General features: G+C 40.2%; 1 protein-coding gene across 1 annotated transcript in view; it reads left to right on the top strand.

Moving 5' to 3' along the window:
- Positions 1-22,523, top strand: part of FBN1 (fibrillin 1) — a 242,882-nt gene that overhangs the window by 109,093 nt on the left and 111,266 nt on the right. Inside the window, exons 6-9 of the mRNA XM_040492627.1 lie at positions 3,417-3,614; positions 7,038-7,163; positions 14,471-14,596; positions 20,037-20,195. Coding sequence (XP_040348561.1) covers positions 3,417-3,614; positions 7,038-7,163; positions 14,471-14,596; positions 20,037-20,195 — 609 coding nt within the window. The remainder of the gene's footprint in view (positions 1-3,416; positions 3,615-7,037; positions 7,164-14,470; positions 14,597-20,036; positions 20,196-22,523) is intronic.

Raw genomic sequence — 22,523 nt, 5'->3', positions numbered from 1 at the left:
TCAGAAGCAATATATGTATATGTAGCCATAAAAATAATGATGGCTATTGCCTGAGACTAAACATTTCTCATCCTAAAGCAGTTCATCAGTAATGAACGCTGTTGTATGTAATAATGAAAAATTGGAAGCAATTTAAATGACACGCAAAAAGAAAATTATTGAATAAATTATGTTATAACTTGATGGAAAATTATTAACAATTAAAATAATATTTTGGAATAGTATTTACATGGGAAAGTGCTTTTGGCAATGTTAAGTGAAAAAACCAGGATTAAAAATCGTGTATTTAGTACAGTGCTATTTTGTGATCAAGAATAAAACACATGTGAACTTAGGTAATAACCTAATATGAATACCATATATGTAGCAAGGGTTTCTTTAGATACAATTACATGAGATTTTTATTTTCTTATTTATGTTTCTACCTTTTCCTAAGTGTCTGAAATATTATTTATTTAGAATCACAAAAATATATAATAGTGTTAAAATAGAGGGGCGCCTGGGTGGCGCAGTCGGTTGAGCGTCCGACTTCAGCCAGGTCACCATCTCGCGGTCCGGGAGTTCGAGCCCCGCGTCAGGCTCTGGGCTGATGGCTCAGAGCCTGGAGCCTGTTTCCGATTCTGTGTCTCCCTCTCTCTCTGCCCCTCCCCCGTTCATGCTCTGTCTCTCTCTGTCCCAAAAATAAATAAACGTTGAAAAAAAAAATTTAAAATAGAAAAGAAATGCCATATATTAGAGAAGTATTTATTAAATGCCTATAGGTAACATTTGGAAGAATTGAATGAAACAATGAACGACTACAGCCTTTGAGTTTGCCCATGAGTTTACTGCATTTAAGAGCACTTTTGCTCCAAACTGTTATGGTACCGTCATGGTGCTGTCATTTTTTCTTTATAGACAGACTGAAATGAGGGCAGAGATTTTATTCAATAGCTCAAGCATTTAAGTTTTGTGTTCTTGTTTCAATTCAACATCTATGGAAGAAGATAGTGGATTTTGAACAGATCTGGCATATTATGAGAAATATTAAAATATACCTAGAACTTGACTATCTAAAACTAAAAAATAACCAGGGGAGTAAAAAATGCATAAAAAAATTAAAAGACAATAAATTGAGGAAGTGTCAGGAGATAGGACTGGAAAGATAGATGGGGCTAGAGCATTACAGATTTGAGGGGAACAAAGGTATAAGGTTAGTCTTTTGGAATGGTAACACTGGTGGTGTTTATGTGCAATCTACACAATTTTTTGGCCCATTTGCATATCTGGTACTAGTGTTCATTAATATTTTCCTTTAAGTTGAGTTAAACTTTTTTTATTAATCCTCATCATAGCAAACATATTTGTGAAATCAGAGTCTGTTATGTGTATACTCTTTAATAATACAAATTAGAATTAATACATAACAGGGTGCCTGGGTGGCTCAGTTGGTTAAGTGTCTGACTTTGGCCCAGGTCATAATCTCATGGTTCATGAGTATGAACCCCACGTCGGGCTGTGTTCTGACACCTCGGAACCTGGAGCCTGCTTCAGATTTTGTGTCTCCCTCTCTCTGATTCTGTGTTTCCCCCTCTCTCTGCCCCTCCTCTGCTCATGCTCTATCTCTCTCCTTCTCAAAAATAAATAAACATTAAAAAATTTAAAAACAATACATGACTATTAAAACATGACAATCTAAAGTCATCTTGCATTCCATCAGTGATATACATAGCACATTTTTGCAAGCACTTACAAGGAGAGAGGAAGATGTGAAGATGGGGACTCGATGTTTTGGCCATCCTGTCCATCTCTCAAGTAATACCATAATTTGGGCCTAGTCCTCTTGCTGAACTAGACTGGGTGACGTTTTGTTTTAGGAACTCCTTAGAAGGCTCCTCTTTCCACGTGGACATTAGGGAGGTGCCATTGACCACAGGTGGCTCATTTTAGCAAGAGAGAAGGGAGAGTGAGGAAGAACATTTAGTGATAGGGAGGAGCTGGAGTCATTACTGCAGCAAAGAAAGCAGGAGAGAGAGAAGAATATGGAGAACAGCGGCATGCCTGCAGGTAAGATTCAGTTATTGTCCAAATGTGGTCATGGTCCACCCTGTTCACTCTTGCTGGTACTGTAAAGGAAGAGTTGCCGTTTGGTAAACTGCATATCTATGTCTCATGAGCTACTTAGAGAAGAAAGAAGCAAAGAAAAGTGAAAACCCAACCCAGCAGTTTCATTAGCACACACAGTGATTTTCATAAAACTGTAGAATTCAGTGGTGAAACTAACTTACTAATAACTAACTAATAACTAATAACTGGGGTTATTCAGTTATTTATTACTTATTTACTCCATCCCTGGACTCATGGGAAACTGCATTTCTGAAAATGACATGGGGAAACATGCGATGTTGGGTGGTGGATAGAAGCCTATGGTCTCGCCACAACCCAGCCTCCCTTATCTGCCAAGGTCATTGTGGAACAGAAAGAGATATTATGGTCTCGATTTCTATCATGGCTAGGCTGGGAACAGCCTGGCTTTTGTCCTCTTTGCTCACTACATGTTAATCTTTCTTGTTTGTTGGCTGCTGAATCCAGATTGACTTTCTCCCTTTAGCAAACAAAACAACAAAACAAAACAAAACAAAACAAAAATGAAGGCAGATTTTGCATCTGGTGAGAGTAATTGGAAGTTCTCCTATGGCCTTAGCTTATCTCTGTTTACTTTAAGATGGAGTTTTGCCTAAGGGTTACAGTGATTTCAGAGCAGTGTCCTTCCTCTTTATACTAAATGCCTAATGTCCTTGCATGGGTAAATTTTTAAAAATGCCTACTTGTTTGTTTGCTTGCACATTTTTTTTTTTTTTTTTTTTTTTTTGTATTTGAAAAAAGATGGACCCAATCCAAAAGAACCGGGTAACCATTTCTTTTGTTCAAAGAGCTCCCAGGAAGAAAATGCCATGACTTGCTTCATTGCAAGTTTTGAAATTTTTTCTTTTTCCAGCCTAAATAATAAAAGACTCTAAGCTCCGTGAGGGCAGGGATGTGGTCTATTTTAATCACCAAAACATCTACATCAAGCACAGGGACTGATTCATAGTGGGAACTGGTACATTTTCTTGAGTGAATGAATGTGTAATAATATGCTATATTTTTATAGGACATCACAACTGTAAAGTGTTTTCCATTTGCTCATTTGATTCTTACAACAGGGTCTTCACAGTGGATAGGAACTAGTGTTTTTATCCCTATGTTGTAGGTGAGGAAGATGGAGGTGAGCAGAATGATCTGCCCAAGGCTTCGCACAGAGTCAGTGATGTGTGGTTCTATCCCTGAAGACTGTTTCCCAGTTTGGAGTCCAGCAAGATGGGGCACAGCTGTTTCTCTGCGTGATGGTTCCTGCTTTCCTGGACCTTCATGGAATTCTCCTTCTTTATTTTCAGATTACAGGACGGGCCCATGTTTTACCGTGGTCAGCAACCAGATGTGCCAGGGACAGCTCAGCGGGATTGTCTGCACAAAAACACTCTGCTGTGCCACTGTCGGGCGAGCCTGGGGCCACCCCTGTGAGATGTGCCCCGCCCAGCCCCACCCCTGTCGTCGAGGCTTCATTCCAAATATCCGTACGGGAGCCTGTCAAGGTAAACCCCTGGCTGATGGAGCTCTTAATGGATTCATCTTATTTGCTCTGGAGAGCCATTCTCCAGTGAAGTTGGAGAGAATGGAAAAGCGGTGTCAGAGACATAACTTCACGATTTCGCTGACGGCATGATATCCAACTTAGGCATTAGGAGCGTGGATCAAGAGAGAGCAGCTGGTCTCCTTGGAGTTTTCCTTGCCAGCAGCTCCCCCTCCGAACCCAGAGGTGTTTCTGTGGGGTGGTGTGATACTGGTTGCAGTAATGCTGTGCGTTAGAGCAATGCTATGTATAAACACAAAGCAAAATTTGTGAACAAGGTACTTTGTTTTTCTTATTTTTTTCCCTCCATTTGATATTGTTGGAGTTCCTCTGTCTCCTGGGTTGTCCTTAGTTGACCTCAAGAAAATTGTTCCTCTCTCCATTTTACATGCTACATTATGCTTTTTTTTTTTTTTTACAAGTCAGAAATAAATTAAGATTTGTTTCACAGTTTTAAATATCCCCAGATGTCGCCTGCTTGCTTCTTCTCCTGTCTCCCATAGAAGCCCTTACTCTGTTTTTGGCTTTTACTCCTATTCTTCCAGCTGTACAAATTCTTTTATTGTCTGGATGTCTGGCAGGAAACAGGAGGAAGTGAACGGAGGCAGTTCAGCACTAAACTGATGGGATTGAAAACTCCCAGGCTGTATCTGCTTCCTTTAGACATCTTCAGTGTTTTTTTTTTTTTTTTTTTTTAACAAGTTGCAATATTTTCGGAAAATTCAGGGTATGGTTTTCTGAGGCAAATAGATACCAGTTTGGTTTGGTTCTGTGTGTTAATTCTAAGGCTGATGTGCAGTAAAACAGAATTTGAGATGAATCACACAGTTCTGTGGGTCTCCATTAAATTCTGCTTCCACAAATTCCACTTGTGATAAACACTGTTGGTCTTGGCTCCTGACTTCTGGGTACAACATACAGCTCCTTTATGTGCCCTTCAACTTGTCCTTCTGAATGTCAGGAGCAGCAAGAAGTCACTTTGGAACAAAGGAATTACAAAGGGGTCTATTGTGTGATTTTATAAAGTAAAGAGTTAGTTTAGTTCCCCCTTTCTTGGGAACCTTAGTTATTTTTCTTATCCTTAGAAGTGAATTTTGAAGAAATTCTTGGTTTTGGTGTTTGGAAGCCAGCTAATACCCGTGAACTCATTGACATAGACCAGAAAGCCAGATTTGGTGTGCCCAACTATCCATCCATGAGTCATTGTCAGAGGTTGAGGCACTGAGACAGTTGGGGGACAGAGAATGACGAGGGAGAGAGAAAAGTGGCTACTCTGTGACTTTGCTGTGCATTTCCTACAGTCTAGACCTGTCCACCATTTTCTTTCTGCTCCTTCCTGACTCTGCTATTCAAGAGTCAGGAAAAAGAAAGATTTTTATCAGAAATTTTGTGAAACCCATGAAATGAAAATGGCAGTTATATTGACACTTTGAGAATGAAACTCTTCATGTTTGGGTGTGGGATTTTTTGGAGCAAGTCTGCTATAGGCTTGGGGCTCTGTTATCCTTTCCAGTGTTTTTAGACTTTGGGCCAGATGTGAGGGGCTGTGGGCAAATGGGTTCATAAAGGAGCTTATTCTGTCTTCAGTCGTGGAAGGCATGGCCAGCAGAGAAGTGCCCTCCTGTGTATTTCCTCTTGGCCAAAAATTATGACCAACAGGACTATCAAGTTTTGCTTATATGTACAATCAATTTCAAATAACATTTCAATAACATATTCAGCATATCAAGAGAATGGAAACTTCTGGTCTCAGATAAAATTGAGATCAGCTATAAAACATAATCTAATTATACTGCCCATATAGTGATTCATTTGTGGGCCAGGACATTCTATTTAAAACAGTGACAGTTTGATAGCAAAATAAATTGTTGCTCCTTTAGTACCCTTTCCCTCATGCCAACTTTTCTGAAGAACATGGGGTAGTAGAGACTTTAAAACTGGTGATCACTCTCTTGTTTCATACAATGAAGGGTAAAACAAGAGAGTACCCTAGGCTTCCAGATTTCTAAAAGAATATGCAAAGTGAGAGAAAGAAAAGTTAGACTGCCACTCTGGGGGTCCTTTATTAAACTAGACTTTTGTGTGTATTTATACACATATATACATACATATGTAATGAAGAGATGGAGAGAATGTACATATATTTTTTACAGTCTTTCCAACTCAATACAATGAGCCTGGAATGATTCCTTTTTTCCTAGAAAGTTCATATGTGGGGCTACATGTGGGACCATAGTTATTGGGTGCCAGGGATATAGCAGTGAACAAAACAGAGGAAGAACCTGCTGTCTGGAACTTGAATTAAAGACAATGGGTTTATAAAACAAAACAAAGCAAACAAGCACTTATTCGGTCAGCTGGTGATTCATCCTAGGGAAAAAAGTAAGCAAAGTAGGAAGGGTGGTGAGTGACAGGGGGCTGGCTGTTGCTGTTTGGCCAGTGAAGGATGTACTGCTATAGTGAACAGAGACCTACCGGATAGATGGGATGGTGTGAACCTTTATGGAGGAAGAATGATCCAGGCAAAGGGGCCACTATTAAAAACCCTGAGGCAAGTGCATCCTTGGTATATTTAAAGAATGGCAAGGAAGCCAGTTTAAAAGGAGAGTGACAGAGAGGGAGAGGAGGTCAGAAGATGAGAGCAGAGAGTAGAGGGGGCAGGTACAATCTTTTCAGATAGGTGCTTGAGTTTTGAGCTGGGAGGACACACTGACTTACTTTAAAAAGTTTCCCTCTGGTGGCTTCTCTGCCAGCAAAGTAAGACTGTGTATTCATCTCGGGTCTCTCTCACTTCTTAGTCTAATTTCCTGGGTTGTTTAATTTTTACTGCACAAGACAATTCTACAGAATGGAAGGTGAACATTTTCCATTTCATCTGCATAAAAGCATTCACTGTCTCATACAGTCTCTGTGATCTTACATAAATTCTGCTTTAACTGAATCATTCAATATGAGTCTTAGAGAGTTTTATTATAGAAATGTGTTGCTTTTTGATTCTAAGAATTTCTTGAATAACTCTAGTTATTATTGTCAGCCTTTTTATCATTGCATCCTGTAACTTGCAGCCTTTATAATAAAGCCCACAAAAATCAGTATAAATATTGCCCTCTACACAAGAGAAGATGGAAGGTAGGAAAATTAACATTTGTGACCTCTTACCAACCGTTACTAACCAACTTATGTTACTCAAAAATTTATTTTACATAAAGCAATTGTGAGAAATAGTTTCTCTCATTGTATTCCAAATATTGCGATGGACAAATAATTCGTTGACATAAATAGAGTAATATAGACATAAAAACTGTCACATTTTCTTCTGCAGCAACTTTTATATGAATGTCTCCCTCTCTCCCTTTCTCTCTCTCTGTTTCCTAAAATCTGACAGATGTGGATGAATGCCAGGCCATCCCTGGGCTCTGTCAAGGAGGAAATTGCATTAATACTGTTGGGTCTTTTGAGTGCAAATGCCCTGCTGGACACAAATTTAATGAAGCATCACAAAAATGTGAAGGTAAGAAATAGTATGCTTTGCAGTGAAGGGGTGGAGGGGCAGGCAAAACACAAATCAATGACAAGCTTTATTGTAAATTGTTCCAAAATCCTTCTGTCTTTGTCATTCCTGTGAATGTGTAAATATAATATTCTTACCAGGAATAATATGCCTTTGTGCTAGTGAACCAGAAAAACCCTGCAGCTTTTTCCACTTTTATAGACCCAAAATAAGAGATCCATCTGAATCAAATTAAATATTAAAACATGAAATATTTTTGAACCAATATTTGGGTTAAAATGTTCAAGACACATGTTTTTGCATAGTTCTAGAGACATGAATTTAAATTTAATCATTACGTATCATTCAGAAGGACATATCTTCTGATTTTTTTTTTTTTTTTTTTAGTTAAAGTGTATGTTTGTTAGTTTTTGGAGAGATTAACTCTTCTATTTATGCTCCGAGTACAAGGTTAGTATTTTCTTTTGTGCCTATCAGATAGAAGCTTTTTTAATGGTAATCAAACAGAAAAATAACTGGAGGTAAATTTATACATTTGCATTTAGTTTCTAGATTGAGCTCCTAAAATGTGCATAGAGGGACTATGTTCATATGTACCGCTACTGCTGCTTGCCAAAAAGAGGCCTGGCATCCAAGGCCATAATAAATGCTTTTTCCATGAGAGGGAAACATCTAGGAAATAAGTAGGCGGCATCCAACTCTCTTTTCTTTGATGAGTGCATGCACCTTGCATGTATAATGGCTGACAGTAATATAACAAGGTACATCTCTTATCAAACTCAGCAGGCAAAACTTCTTCCTTCATTTTTAGCTGTACCTTGTGTGATATAAAGTTGCATTTAGATGCATGCACTTTTGTTGAAAGCAGCTGCTGTTGTGTCTATACTCCTAAACCCCAGCAATGAGGAATAATTCATTCTAAGTCATGGGCTTAGTTCATTAATCTTCTTTGTGGATAGCCACAGTATATCATATGTGGGAAAGACAGCTTCAGATTTGAAGAGCAGTTCATAAATGACACATGAGAAGTTTAATATCTACTTGCCCTGAAACTGAGTAATCTGAAATCTGGCACTGATGGAATTATCTTTATGGGTTAGAGTTTTTGTTTTTTTGGGTTTTTTTTTTAGCGTTCATTCATTTTTGAGAGACACAGAGACACAGAGCGTTAGTGGGGGAGGGAGCAGAGAGAGCAGGACACACAGAATCAGAAGCAGTCTCCAGGCTCCGAGCTGTCAGCCCAGATGTGGGGCTCGAACTCATGAACCGTGAGATCATGACCTGAGCCGTAGTCAGACACCCAACCGAGTGAGCCACCCAGGTGCCCCTAGATTGTTTTTAAGTTATTAATCACGTACAATTTATAATAATATGTTCTTGAACATGCTATGAACAGTTGAGGAAGCTGTGAAAAATACATTCTTCCTAAGGAATTAGGACTTTGTAAAAACACAGTAAGTTTCAAAGAACGATAAAGTTGACTCTTCCAGGCCAACGTATTTTGGAAGTTCTGTTGTAGATTTAAGTTAGAAGCAGAGGATGTTGCTACTGAATGAGGCAAAGAACTTAAGTACCTGTACCCTTTCATGTTATAAATTAAAGAACTGGGTATGGTAAATGCTGTTTGAAGTCATTTAGATGGCACTAGCATTTACTTCTTTTGATTCACACTGTGGTACTTGTGATGTCATATTAATTGCCTTCTTTCCCGGATGTAAGCCATAACCTCCAATATTAATATTTATCTTTCCTAATATTTTGAAAATTTTTAAATATTATAGTATATATTTTCAGGTATTATATACATATATATTTATGCCACTAATAAGCTGTCAGGTTTATAATAGCATGCAAAATCCACCTCAGCAATGGGTTGTGTCTTATATTTTTAGGTTTTCTCAGCCTGATATATTCAGCTTAGATACAGTCAGCTTCAAGATTTAGGGCACTATGATCCATATGACTTGTCCAGTCTTCTGGACAAGTTTTGCTTTTTGGAATTAGATAGCTTCCATCTTGGAGTAGAATTGTTTTCCTGTGTCCCTTGCCTTTCACTCACCTGTCAGTTAACAACTGTCAGGATTGATCACCTTGTGTGGTCGTGAATGAGACAGAAGATGCAGATTTAATACTCAGACTGAAAGAAAAATCATTCAAAATCCTTTTGTTAATGGTAAGAAACCCATTATAGTGCTGTATCCAATGGACAAAAAAATTCAGTCTGAAAATTACTTAATCCCTTTTCACAAATATTTTTTTTTCCGGCTGCATATTGAAATCAGTAGCAAGATAAAAACAGCATACTTTTGGCTAGACCTTTTTTTTTTCCTTAGCCATCTACGGTTACATTAAATTCAGATGATGGGTTTTTTTCCCCTCTCTTTTATTTTTTTTATGCAAAATTGATACTGGAAGAGAATGTCCTGTTTGTATTATGTGTACTCTGGCCTGGAAGCTGGTTCGGGCATTATTGCCCTGTCTTACTCGGGTAGGAGAGTAATCAGAAAGTCCTCTGAGAACGCTTGGTGAACTGGGTCTCCTCCTTCAACTCCCTTGCTTTTCTCCAGCTTTATGCCTGTCTATGGGAATGGCACAACTCTGGGCATAGGATGATTGATAGGATGGTCAATAGAAGGAATTCCAGAAAAACTGGCCCACACAGTGAAGGGATGAAGAGAACATCTGTGTGCCCTGGGAAGATGGTCAGGCCACAGTGGGATTCTGTGCCCTTGTGAAAATCGTTCTGGCACTTTTCCCATTATTTGGAGTGGCTTTTAAAATGCATCTTCCTCTTGACTTGGAAAGGAAGGAACTGGGTACCTGGAAGCCCACAGTAATTTATTTAAAAAACCAATTCAATAAAAAATTGGCTTTAGCAAATTTACAAGCTGCTAACCTTTACTCCCTCAGGGATGGGGAGAGCAGTTTTTTTTTTTTTTCAGTGAGATCTGCCTTTTGCAGAATTCTCCCTTCTTAAAATATCCCTTTTGCCCTGAAACTATACCAAATTTTATATCATTACATGCAACTTAGATTCCTTTGAAATGTAAATGATCAAGCAGAAGTGATCAAGTAACAATTATTAAATTTTCATAAATTTAAGAAGGAATATTGAGATTTATAGCTGTGATTTGGGGGGGGGGGTAGGGAAACAGAGTTCACGCCCACCTTCATTGTTGATTTTTCCAATGACTCTCGAGGGTGCACATTGAAAGAACACACGAGCCTTTTCTTTTTGGAAACCGAGTCCATATTTGCATAGGTTACTGTGGGAGGAAATTAAGAAATAAAAAGTGTAATTAAAGGATTAAGTTTTATTTCTGGAAGAAGTCCCTTGGATTCCTAATTAACCACTAATATTTTGGGACTTAGATTACCGCCAGCCCAGCCTTTAGCAATTATACCAGCACTGCATGATGCAAAGGACTTTTTAAAAATGTAGCCCTTACATCTGTGTCCTCCCTAATACATGGCCAAAAACCTTAAGACTTCCCCTTTCTGAAATAGTGACATATTCATCTGATGGCTACTTGCTATGAGGGGCTCTTATCCTCTCAGGCACCAAGGACAATTCCTGGGGCTTCTTGACCCACTGACTTACTACTCCTGGGGCTACTTGACTTACAGTTGGGGCCCCATGCTCTGCAGCTCATTGTAAACCCTTGACTCCCACTGTTCAGGGTCACCAGCTCCCTACATGTTGCTGAACACAATTTCTGTGGTGCAGGCATAAGAGCCCTAGGAATAAGGTAGACCTGGCCCTACACCTGGTAATGTCCCCCCACCTGTGTGATCTTGGACAAATCAGTTACCAGCTCTGAGTTACTGCAGCTTTCAGATGAGGAGGTTGAATGGGGTCCCTTCCATTTCTGTACTCCAGACTCAGTTGTCACATTTCTCATTATTTCCCAGTTGTGATCAGATAGTGGGTGCTGTATGCGGGCATATATGGTATGAGTACAAAATAGTAGGGCTGATATTATTTTCAACATGACTTGAAGAATCAGCTTATTTACTTTTTAGCCAGATTTTTTACACTGGATTTTCCTGTGTCCAGGCAGCAAATCTGGACAGAAAGGGCCTGCCACTGTGTCCCTTCTTGGACACATAGCAAGAGGCCAGTGAGACCATAAGCATGGCTACTTCCCAGCAGCTTTGCCTCTCCCTTCTGCCCTAAGGAGCCAGGGAGAAATGTCCAGAGCACAGAAGCATCTCTTCCCAGTCAAGCCTCACTTCCCACCAGGCCCCCACAAACTGATTTACTTTTATGGCTGATATTTAATACAGACTGGCTCCCAGAAATGCTAAGAAATCCACTGATCTCCAACTCTCTTATGTGGGATCCCTGAGTTCTATTAAAAGGAGGTAAATACAGCATGCTAAGAGCCTGGAAAAAATAATAGATTAGTATGAGTTTCGAAGAATAAGTGATTTCGATTCAGATATTTTATTCCGGCCTTTTACTATTGAGGGGACTTCACCACAGCCTGGTCACAAAATCAGAACTCCTGCCCCTGTTGCCATGAAGCAACAGGACTGAGAAGCAAGGAGACTCAGGAAAGTAGAAGGGCCTTAGACACATGAAGAAAAATGGGTATGTCACCGAGGAGAGGACACTAAAGGGAATTCAAAACCATTTAAGCTCCTTCAAATGGAATAATTTGGCCTAGTCCAGTTTTATCTTTATCTGGGTGAAAATTAGGGAGGTGTATACTATGATGTATTTCCTGACTTACTGACCTCTGGGGCCATGCACCTACGTGGGATCCCTGCCCCTCTCCCTCTTGCCCAGACCCTGGCAATGGGAGACTTGGGTTTAACATCACTTTATAAATGAACCTCTTTGTTCTTATTTTGAGTGTTACTCATGCTGGTTTTCTGAAGGCCTCAGGAAAATGCAAGAGCTATCCCTGGGATAGCTATCTCTATCCCAGAATTATAGAGATCAGGTCCTATGCCCATATCTATACTGTGAGGAATAGATGAGTTGATACACATAAAGCATTTAATCAATGCCTCACACTCAATATCTGTCAACTCTCATCATTATTATTGTTGTCGTTGCTATTATCTTCAGTAAAGGGGCCAAAGCTAACCTAGCCAGCATGTGAAAGATGTCTGCTCCATCCTGCCAGTTCATTCTGTTTTTTGAATAACTTTTTCTGATGTGTTTTGTCACTTAAATAACCCCTTCGGCTATTGGTGCATGTTAAGTGGCCTTAAAAAGGATGGTCACGGTCATTTATACTAACAGGTAGAAAAATATTTCTTTTAATAGACACTTGTTGTGGGGCACCTGGGTGGCGCAGTCGGTTAAGCGTCCGACTTCAGCCAGGTCACGATCTCACGGTCCGTGAGTTCGAGCCCCGCGTCAGGCTCTGGGCTGATGGCTCGGAGCCTGGAGCCTGTTTCCGATTCTGTGTCTCCCTCTCTCTCTGCCCCTCCCCCATTCATGCTCTGTCTCTCTCTGTCCCAAAAATAAATAAAAACGTTGAAAAAAAAAATAGACACTTGTTTTTCACATGATCTTCAATAGGAGTTTAATGACTCAGACATTTATCTTTAGGGACATTTTGAGGAAGGTATGTTTTCTTCTTGATACCTCTGTGTTACAGGGATACATCCTCTTCTATTCTTAAATAGGGTTATTGAATCCTCTAGGCTGAGCTTGTTTGTTTGTTTGTTTTTTAAGTAGGAGTGTGGCTGATAAATGCAGGAGGATTGATGGTAAAGAACTGTCTTAAAATGTGCTTTCTGATATTATGCTAGTTCTAGAACCGTAGGCTCCATCCTTGGTGGTTTCTCAGCCTGACTTTCACTGACTCCAGTAAAATTTCTGCCGGAATAGAAATACACATTTTTACCATTATACAACTTCACAATGACAATGCTGTTTATGTTAGCATTGACTCTAATATAAGCAGGGAAATATTGTTTGGTTTAGCCTCTAGCCTAGCATAGAAGAATGGGGATTTTGGTTTTAAAAAGGTTAAACTGCATGTAAACAGTGTCTCTGCTGCCTTTTTGACTAACAGGGTGAACTTGAGTCAGAAGACACTTGAATCTGGTCCACTTAGAACTCTATTTTGTTTTACAAGTGAAGAGCAGTACTTAAACTAGAGAAGAAATACTCTTTTTTTTTTTTTTTTTTTTAAATTTAGGGCTTTCTGAGTGCCCACAGTGTAGTCTGGCCATTGCAATACTCCCAGGGCACTTGGGTCAAACCGCACCTCTCCCTAGGTGAGTGCAGAAAGCCCACTCCTCTTGGAGTCAAGGTCATGCACTCTGAGTTTACTTTTAGCCTAACAGGAAGTTCTCAATTCCTTTTTTTCCCCTCACTGGTGCCACATCTGTTGACAACTGTCAGTGTCTGAATCTGGTTCTTGAAAAGCTCCCCTTGAAGGAAATGGCTGTATTTGTCCTAAGGAACTTTTACTGCTTCCTTGGAAGAGACCATTGGCCTCGCGCCCTGAGAGCTAACTCTAACTATGGCCTCTGCTGACCCCACAGGGTATTCAGTGGTTTTCAGAGCTTTCCCCACTGGTGCAGATGACCAGACCACCATCTTCCTGTTCTCCATGATCAGTCACTGGGTTTGGGCTCATGGGAAGCATGGAGTCCGGGCTGAGACAGCTCTCCACAGCTCAGGCAGTCCTGGAAGGAGCTGAAAACTGAAGGCTGTCTGCTGATAGCACCCCCAGTACTGGGACAAGTCCTTCCTTGAGAGAGATCTGGGTGAAGCATCCCAGTGCCCCCCGCCATTCACTTACCAAACCCGCAGAAAACCATCATCATGGCAGTTTGGGTGCCCCTGAAAACACCAAGATGTCTCTGAGTCTTGGTCAGCGCTCAGACCACATGGTCTCTGTAGGATTTCAGTATCTGCTTTGTGGAAGATCCAATTGTAAAGAAATGCAGGAACTGATGCAGAATACAGAGTAATAAATATAAAGGGAGATTAACTCAGTGCAAAACATGGAGAGAAGAGGGAAAACAAAATTTTAAACTAAGTGACATTTGGAATCTTAGCATGCTATAGTTAGTTGGTAAAACAGTACATACTTTTAGATTTTACAGGGCAAGTTTCTTTTATTTTGAGCTAATGTCTTGGGTAAGACTGTTGAAAGAAGAAGCACCCACTTCTGGGTCAATAGTCAATGAATTGACTATGTCATTTGCTGCTTTTATTCTGTAAAGATTGCTGTTTCTGGGGACATGGTTTGACTGGTGTTACATTTGAACCTCCCTTGGTGATGAACAGTTGTATACTGCGTTCTGTGTATAGTAACCCCTTCTTTACGTTTCAGATATTGATGAATGCAGCACCATTCCTGGGATCTGTGATGGGGGCGAATGTACAAACACCGTCAGCAGTTACTTTTGCAAATGTCCTCCTGGTTTTTACACCTCTCCCGATGGTACCAGATGCATAGGTAGGTTTAATTATAAACAGCATAAACAGTGATTTCTACAAACCAGTTCCCTAATGAACATCTTTCTAAACACATTTGTTAAAGGGAACTAATAATTTCTCATTTTATGTAAAATGTACATTTACATTTCATTAAACAGTGGAGCACCGTCTTAAAGAAAAGAGACATCTTGTCCTCTTGTATTAGGATATTTGCCTCCCAGAAAGAGGGATGATCCAGGAGCCCATAGAGATGTCCTCGGTCTATAAATTAACTTGGCAGTTATGTTAAGTGTCAAACCTTCAGTCGTTTCCTGGGACCTGTGTTAATTTAGGTCTGAAATTTTGCAATAATCTCTTAATTGGTCTCCCTGCTTCCTGGCTTCTCTACAATCTATCTTGTCAGATTTATCTTCCTAAAGTAGTGCTTTGATTAAATAATTCTTTTGCTCACAAACCTCTGGTAGTTTTCCATTAGGATTTGGAAATTAGTGGTTTTCAGTCTGTGCCCCTTGGATCCTTCAGGTATAGAAAAGGTCTCCAGAGCTGCTAGGGTGGGAGAGGGGAACAGTGAGAAGGGGGAGACTAAGGGGACAGGACCCCTCCCCCCCAGTCAGTGCCCCCCACGTGCACACACTCTGCTTTTATCTAGTGGGGTGTTAGGCTTCTGCATAAAATATCAATTAAAATAAGGGATTTTGTTATTAAAAAATAGGTTTGATAACTGTCAGGCTTAATGATTATTAAGACTTACCTCAAAGTCTAGTCTGCTAGAGAAAAGTTCAAGTTCCAGGTGTGTAGCCTAATATTTAAAGGCACTCTCTGACCTCTCTCAGCCTTGCTGACTTATCAGCACAGTCCCTGCTTCTCACCCTCAAACAGGTCATTTGTTTTGATTCCTTCATGCCTTTAATCATACATGTTGTACCACTCAGGATACTCTTCTCAGCTCAAGCCCCCTTTCCTGCTTCTGCTCGGGCTCTCTGTCTTTGAAGATGTCCCAGATCAGCTTACCTGAAAGCGGTTTCTCCCTTACCTGAGGAAATACTTCTCATAAATGGTCTTCTAGGGACATTTTATGTCTGTATGTTTTTATCTCCCTAGTTAAGTTGTAAGCTCTCCTTAAAGCCTACATAACTGCTATCCTCACATATCCCTGGTGGTTCTTGGCACAATTCCTTGCATGTTGTAGGCACTCAGTAAGTATTTGTTGAATATCAAAATGAGTACTTCCTTATTATTAGGGCACAGCTAGAAAGCCTATGGCAATGGCCTTGGAGAAAAACGAATTCTATCTTTTGATGTTTGTCTCTGGCCCATATTTTCTGAGACACTCAGCTTCGCATCCTCACCACAAGCCATGAATTTCAGACCCAAACAGAGTTGCACTTGAAATTCTGAATTCCTTTTTACTTAATCATGTAATAAAAGCTGAGGGCGGTCTCTTTAGTTGACATTTGAATAAGTACAACCAGTGAGGGAAGCATATCTGGGCTTTTCCTTAGAAACAACAGTGGTGCCCACATTGCCTGATTTTCCAGGATCTCTCCACGTATACTGGAACTGCAGGGAAGGGACAAAGGCTGCAATCCACAGAGCTCCTTCTTCTCCCCAAACTGGCCCAACTAACACTTGACATCTGAGGGATATGCTTAGCAGAGAGGTAAATCAGAAGTTCTTTCTGGGCCAGAAAATAGGTAGATGTGTTTTTCAACCTTCAAAGAGAGCCCCAAATTATACTAAAATGATTAAAACACATTTACATATCAGATGGTTTACATTTTTAAAATACTTTTACCAAATATACCCATACTATTTACAAAGAAAGTGGGGTATGGGGAGGAGACTAAGATTCATGGGTGACCTCCTAGGTGTGAGCTATCATGGAAATTATCTGACTTAATGTCCACAACCATACTGAACATGAGAAGAAGCTGAGGTTTACAGAGTCCACATAAGTAATTTGGTTCGATTGCTTAAGCAGCTAAGAAGTGAAGTTGCTGAGATCCCAACTTGGGCCCCAGCCCATGGTCCCTAACCCAGTCATTGCTCCTCCGGAGTGAACACCAGACACAGTAAATAGGCAAGCAAGCTTTCTTCTTCTTTGGTACTTTGTTTGTTGCCATAGTTAGGAACTTGTTACATAAAATGCTCCAAGTGACCTTTCGGCCTTCCCTAATGCTGGTATTTCCTGCCATGGTAAACCACAGAGACACCCTCAAGGGGGGGGGGGGGCCCCACCCTGGCAAATATCCCTAGGGAAAAGAAAATACATAGTCTCCAACTTATAAACAAATCCAAGGTTTGCTTTTAGGTTGCCTATTTGGAATTAGTAAATCTAACCAATAGAAAACCCCACACGTGGCTAGTGGTATATCACATCTTCCTGATACTTCTCTTCTAAGCATGAGATTCCACCTGTTACCTTTGGCCCCCACATTCTCAGGCTCTCAAACCTCCCTGTCTCAGCACTCCCTTTGTCCTGTAAGCTTTTGCAGTATTATTTTTTTGTTCTGTGATCTTGCTTTGGTGCTTTATAATAACTTGTGTAGGGCAGTCTTTTCATCTTAGTGTGTTCTGTCTCATCAATTCCCAGGAATCCTGATGACATCCTGTACCTAGTTTGGGCCTCACAGCTCCTAGCTCCTGGTTGGACACAATGATGTTAGTGATTGGTTATGAGAGGCCTATTGATAGGCTAGTATGACCCGCAAACACCTATTTAATCCATAATATATTTGTTTTGATATAATGTGACTTCTGCATTCTGAAAGAAAAGGCCAAGTGATTCAGAAGGAGAAAAAGGAAGAAAGCTTCCTACCCTTTTTTGCCAGATGTCTTGGCCAGAGCAAATTCAAAATAGAAGAAGGCATCTATGCCTCCTCCTGCCCTCCATTTGTCTCCTCCAAATCCTAACATTCTTCCCCCTCAGCTTCCATAGGTCTTCAGATCATCCCAAAGCCACTCCTTAGCCTCGAGGGAGAATGATCCCACATTATACAATGGTTTCTTTCCTGCTTCCTGATGACATGGGAAACTTCAGGCTGGTGTGCCCAGGGGACAGTTCCTCCAAATGCCTCCTGATTTTCACATATTTTCCCTTCCTTTACTTGTCAGCCTATAGGTTTTATTCCGAATCATAAATATTGTAAATATGTGTATTTTTAACCAAAGCCCTCCTTTCAGAACAAGAAATCAGCCAAATGCTTATTGTATGTGCAGGTGCTGTTTGTAAATCAGAGATTGCCAAAAACCCAGATATGGCCGGTAATTTTTTTTAGCTGCAACAGTCACCATTTTGATTAAGTCTCTAACCTACTGATATAACATCTAAGTCAGCCAGCGGGGCAGTAAAATAGTATCATAGTTAATGTGCAAACTAATAGACATTAGCCCATTAGGACTTTGCGATTGGCAACTGTAGGTTCCAGTTTTGCTCCGAAAGATAGCCCACACTGAAAATTATATATATAAATTGTGGTCAAGTATTTATACTGGGTTTTGACCACCAAATTCATTTGAAACTGGGATATAAGCCAGTTCTGAAGATTTCTTCCTATTCTTAACAGCGTTTTGTTTCCATTTACTAATCCCTGGGTATATAAATTATCAGTGGCTTTAAAGCAATGAAAAGTAGAAACTAGGAAGTTTTATTGCTCCTTCTTCATAGGGAAGGTGCCACCTGTAGCTTCACAGAGCTTATCTTGTCTGCCCTCCTCTCTCCGGCCATTTACCCTGGATCAGGCTGCAAGGAAACTCGCTCTGCCTCTCTGTTGAGACTATTAGTCTGACTGCAGGTGTAGGAGCTGGGGCCACAATACCTGCTAGTGGTTTTTTTTTAAACGTTTATTTTTGAGAGGAGAGAGAGAGAGAGAGAGGGAGGGAGAGAGACAGAGTGTGAGTCTGGGAGGGGCAGAGAGAGGGGGAGACACAGAATCTGAAGTAGCCCAGACTCTGAGCTGTCAGCACAGAACCCAACACAGGGCTCAAACTCAAGAACGGCGAGATCGTGACCTGAGCCAAAGACTGATGCCTAACCCACTGAGCCACCCTGGTGCCTCCCTGCTAAGTATTAAGTATTTTTCAGAAATAATCTGTATTCTTTCAAGCTGATCTAATTTTATTTGATGGTTTGTCTAGGTTTTTTTTGTAGCCTTCTTCCTATGATGTTAATAATTTATATGTGTCTAAGTTAGCCTTCTTTTTTATTTTATTTTTAATTGATTTCTTGTAACCTTCAAGGTTTGATGGCTTTGTGTTCTTAAGAATGATGTAGATGAAGACATTTATAGGTATGACCTTCTCTGATCAAACCTGAAGGTTAATATTTAGACCTACAGGAAACATAGTGGTGAAGTTTTAACTATAAAAAATTCTTCATTTTATAAAAGCGTTTACCATTTAATTTCTTCAGATAGCAAGCATATTTAAAATAGTATGTACTTTTTACAACTTTATTGTGTATGGATATCACTGTGCAGTGATTCACTTTTGTTAAAGGGAGGTTCATCCTCAAGGTGTTAGGTGGATCAAGATGTTCTATACTTAGCTGGCTGCCTCTATTTCACGGTGCTTCCTCACCGTGAAGCACTTAGCTTTCTACTATGTCACAGGCTCCTTTTTGGTAGCCTAGACTTGTACTTCAGTGTGTCAATGTTGTCATGACAGTCAGACATGATGTAACCCAATAAAAGTGGTATAGAGAAATATGTCTTCCCGTGCTGCTTTGAGAAGATACCTTTCTGCCAAAAAAAAAAAAAAAAAAAAAAAATCTTTCAAGAACCATTGCATCTTATGGGACTAAGAACTTGGAATCATGTACATTTTGAACTTGTAAATAATCAGTGCCTTATAAAACCTGTTAGGGCCCCAGGACAAAAGGAAATCTTTATTAACAAGCATTGGATCTGACGGCAAAGTGGCTCACTCCTTTAAAAAAAAATCTTGCAAGTCTGACTCACGGTTTCAGTCTGAAAAATAAGAAAGATCTTTTAGAAATGTAGACTATAGTGCAGACTTCATGTTGTTTTAAAATAGATTTATATCAATATTTGCCTAAAGTGGCTCGAATTAAGTAGTTTGAAACCAAGGACAACACAGTCTCCCTTCAGTATAGAGACAGGTCTTTATAACTAATTAACTGTCACTGCCAGTGATTTTCTTAGTCTCTCTTTTCCTATGGCACATATGGTTGTAATCATTCGTTCCCACCTTGGGGATGGAATGTGGGACATTGGCCAAGTGCACCAGCTCGCAGGGGCGAAAGGTGTGAGACGAAGAGAGTTCTGACTGAGTATTGTTCCCAAGCAGGGCTCACCGCTTCCCTCTCAGGAGGCAGGAGTGTCAGGGCATCCTGCCTACCACAGCCCAAGTGTGAAGCGTAGAGGTGTTGGAGGAGGAGAGGGGTGTTCTGAGTTCCATCCCAGTGATGTGCGCGTGGCTGTGCTTCTTTGTTCTCACAGATGTACGCCCTGGATACTGCTACACGGCTCTGGCAAACGGGCGCTGTTCTAACCAACTGCCGCAGTCCATAACCAAAATGCAGTGCTGCTGTGATGTTGGCCGATGCTGGTCTCCAGGGGTCACTGTCGCCCCTGAGATGTGTCCCATCAGAGCAACAGGTAAGAGCCCTTCCAGTTATCTGCGGAGTATCCCCAGTTCTACCCCCACAAGCCCAGTGACAATGTGCATGATGCAGATCTAGTGGAAATCCAGGTAAGTGAAAAAGATTCCAGAAAATAAAGAGGCGATTCTCAGGGAATTTTCCCCAGACAATGACTTGGGGGGAAAAATCGAGATCCGTGCAAATAATAATGTTTTCTGGTACTGCTTCTTCCTTAGCTTGCCTGTTACCGCTAAGTAGCAACCTTTTCAGAAGTACTTGTCCTCTCTTATTCTGTATTTCTTTTGGCTCTCAAATAGTCCTTAAAGCTCACTTGAATAAAACTCACTTCTTTCAGAGTCTTTCGGTGAGTTACTCTGGATGCACGTTTCCTCCTTCCCTAACGTTTGACACTTTCCTCTTGCTTGTTGCCAATTCTTGTTGACTTTTTTTTCTCTTTGTAATACCTCTTTCATCTGTCATATTCCTTCCATTTCCACATAAAGCTCATTTTCTCTCGTCTGGACTATTGCAGTGGCCTCCTAACTTGTCTCTATGAAATCCACAGCTGCCGTATACATTTCCCAAAGCATAACTCATCTGAAGTTTGGTTAAAAAAATTATGGCTGGGGAAAATGTAGGAAAAGATGTCCAGAAAATTTTTCCCAGGATGAATTCAGGCAGTATCTAGTGGTCCAAATCACTCCATTTCTTAAAAATAAAATTTTACTACTTGGCAGAGAGCATCTCGTGTCCTCAAATCTGACCCCAGTTCATCTTTTAATTCTTATTCTTTATGGTAGCTTTACTTTCTAGTTAAGTTATACAATCAAGCTTTCCCTGAAGCCAGTCTGAAGATTTCTAAACTCAGATATTCTTTTTTTCCTAAAACTTCTCCTCAGTTGAGGTTCTTACTCCCTACTTCCTATCTCTACTACTTTGCCTGTTAAATGCCGTCTTGTTTGTTAAGGATCCTAACATGATTCCCAATATGACCTAATTCTTCAACGTCCCAAGATAACCACAGCTGGAAATGCTGCCTTCTGTCTCTGTGTTCCAAGTTTTTACTGTTGCTATGGCACAAATCCCATCTACTCTGCTTTGTGCCAATTTGTGTTCATGTATTGCCTTTTTACTAGCTGATAAATCTCATTAGGAGGTCTCATTCATTATCATAATCCCATATTCTTGATGCTTTCATAACACTTCCACAATTTTTAGCAAAATCTTCCTCATAGGAGGCTTCCACGTAGAGTGAACAATTTATTAAGTGACCTCTTTCCCACCAGATTTAAGTAAGAACCGGGATTATAGCTCCTTCCCAATCTGATTCCTGAATGTTGTGTTTGAATCAGAGCGTTTTAGCAGAGCAAATCAAGGTGGGGAAGGATAAACACAGAGTTAACGGATTACTGTAGAATGTTACACACAGAATGTAAATTTCCCATTATCATGGATTCTACACCTGCTCACAGATGTACTCTAAAACTTCTCTTTATTGCTGAGAGTTATATGTGTGGATTAAAGAAGCAATAAGAATCTTTCAATACATTTTAATGTATAACAAGTAGTATATTTTGTCTGATTTTCATACTGTCTTTGGACTAAAAATATAGCCCATTGTCCTTAGTGCACTAGGGGGAACATTTAGTAAGTTACTGTTTAGAAGTACATGTTGTCCTACTAAGACACATGTCTTGGGTACCAGGAAAATCACTTTTTAAATATATATGTTAATTTAGGAATCAGCAGTACTGGTGAAGATTCCTTTCTGTGCTGAGGCCTTGAAAAGAGGAGAGAGGGAAGGGCAGGTAGAGGTGCTTAAAAACGTACTTTGGGATACATGAGCAGAAGGTTCTGTTCCCCTGTGTGGCTTTGCAGGGAACTGCTCTCTCATGTGTACCACTGAAATACCCCAAATCTAAGATAGGCCCAGGGAAAAGCAGACTGACAGAGAAAAGCTGATTTGCAAGTGGGTGTTTTGTTTGCTCCAACATTCTGGTAGCAATGCTATAGAGCTCTAGGCTCTTAAGGAGAGTGATGATGTATATATAGACACATGTAGGATTATTTTAGACTGGTCAGCTTTTCACCTTGTTAAAAAAAAATCAGTAACATCTCCAGGTTACATGGAGATAGGAAAGACGGATATCAGTTGAACAAAACGAGCTGCAGTTCACTGATCCTGAATGTCAAAGGGGCTCATGGGAAAGTTAGGAAGTTGGACCCACTGGGAGGTTAAGATGAATTTTCCTACTCAGGTTAAGATGAATTTCATGGCATGCTTAAAGTCATATACTCACCTAATTAGCAGAGATCCTGATAAGATATTCAACTTCTTTTATAC

The sequence above is a fragment of the Herpailurus yagouaroundi genome, unplaced genomic scaffold, assembly GCF_014898765.1.
Source record: "Herpailurus yagouaroundi ecotype Mexico unplaced genomic scaffold, PumYag 184, whole genome shotgun sequence".
Lineage (NCBI taxonomy): Eukaryota > Metazoa > Chordata > Mammalia > Carnivora > Felidae > Herpailurus > Herpailurus yagouaroundi.
Note: the sequence above shows the minus strand (reverse complement) of the source record. Positions and strands in the feature narration are given on the sequence as shown.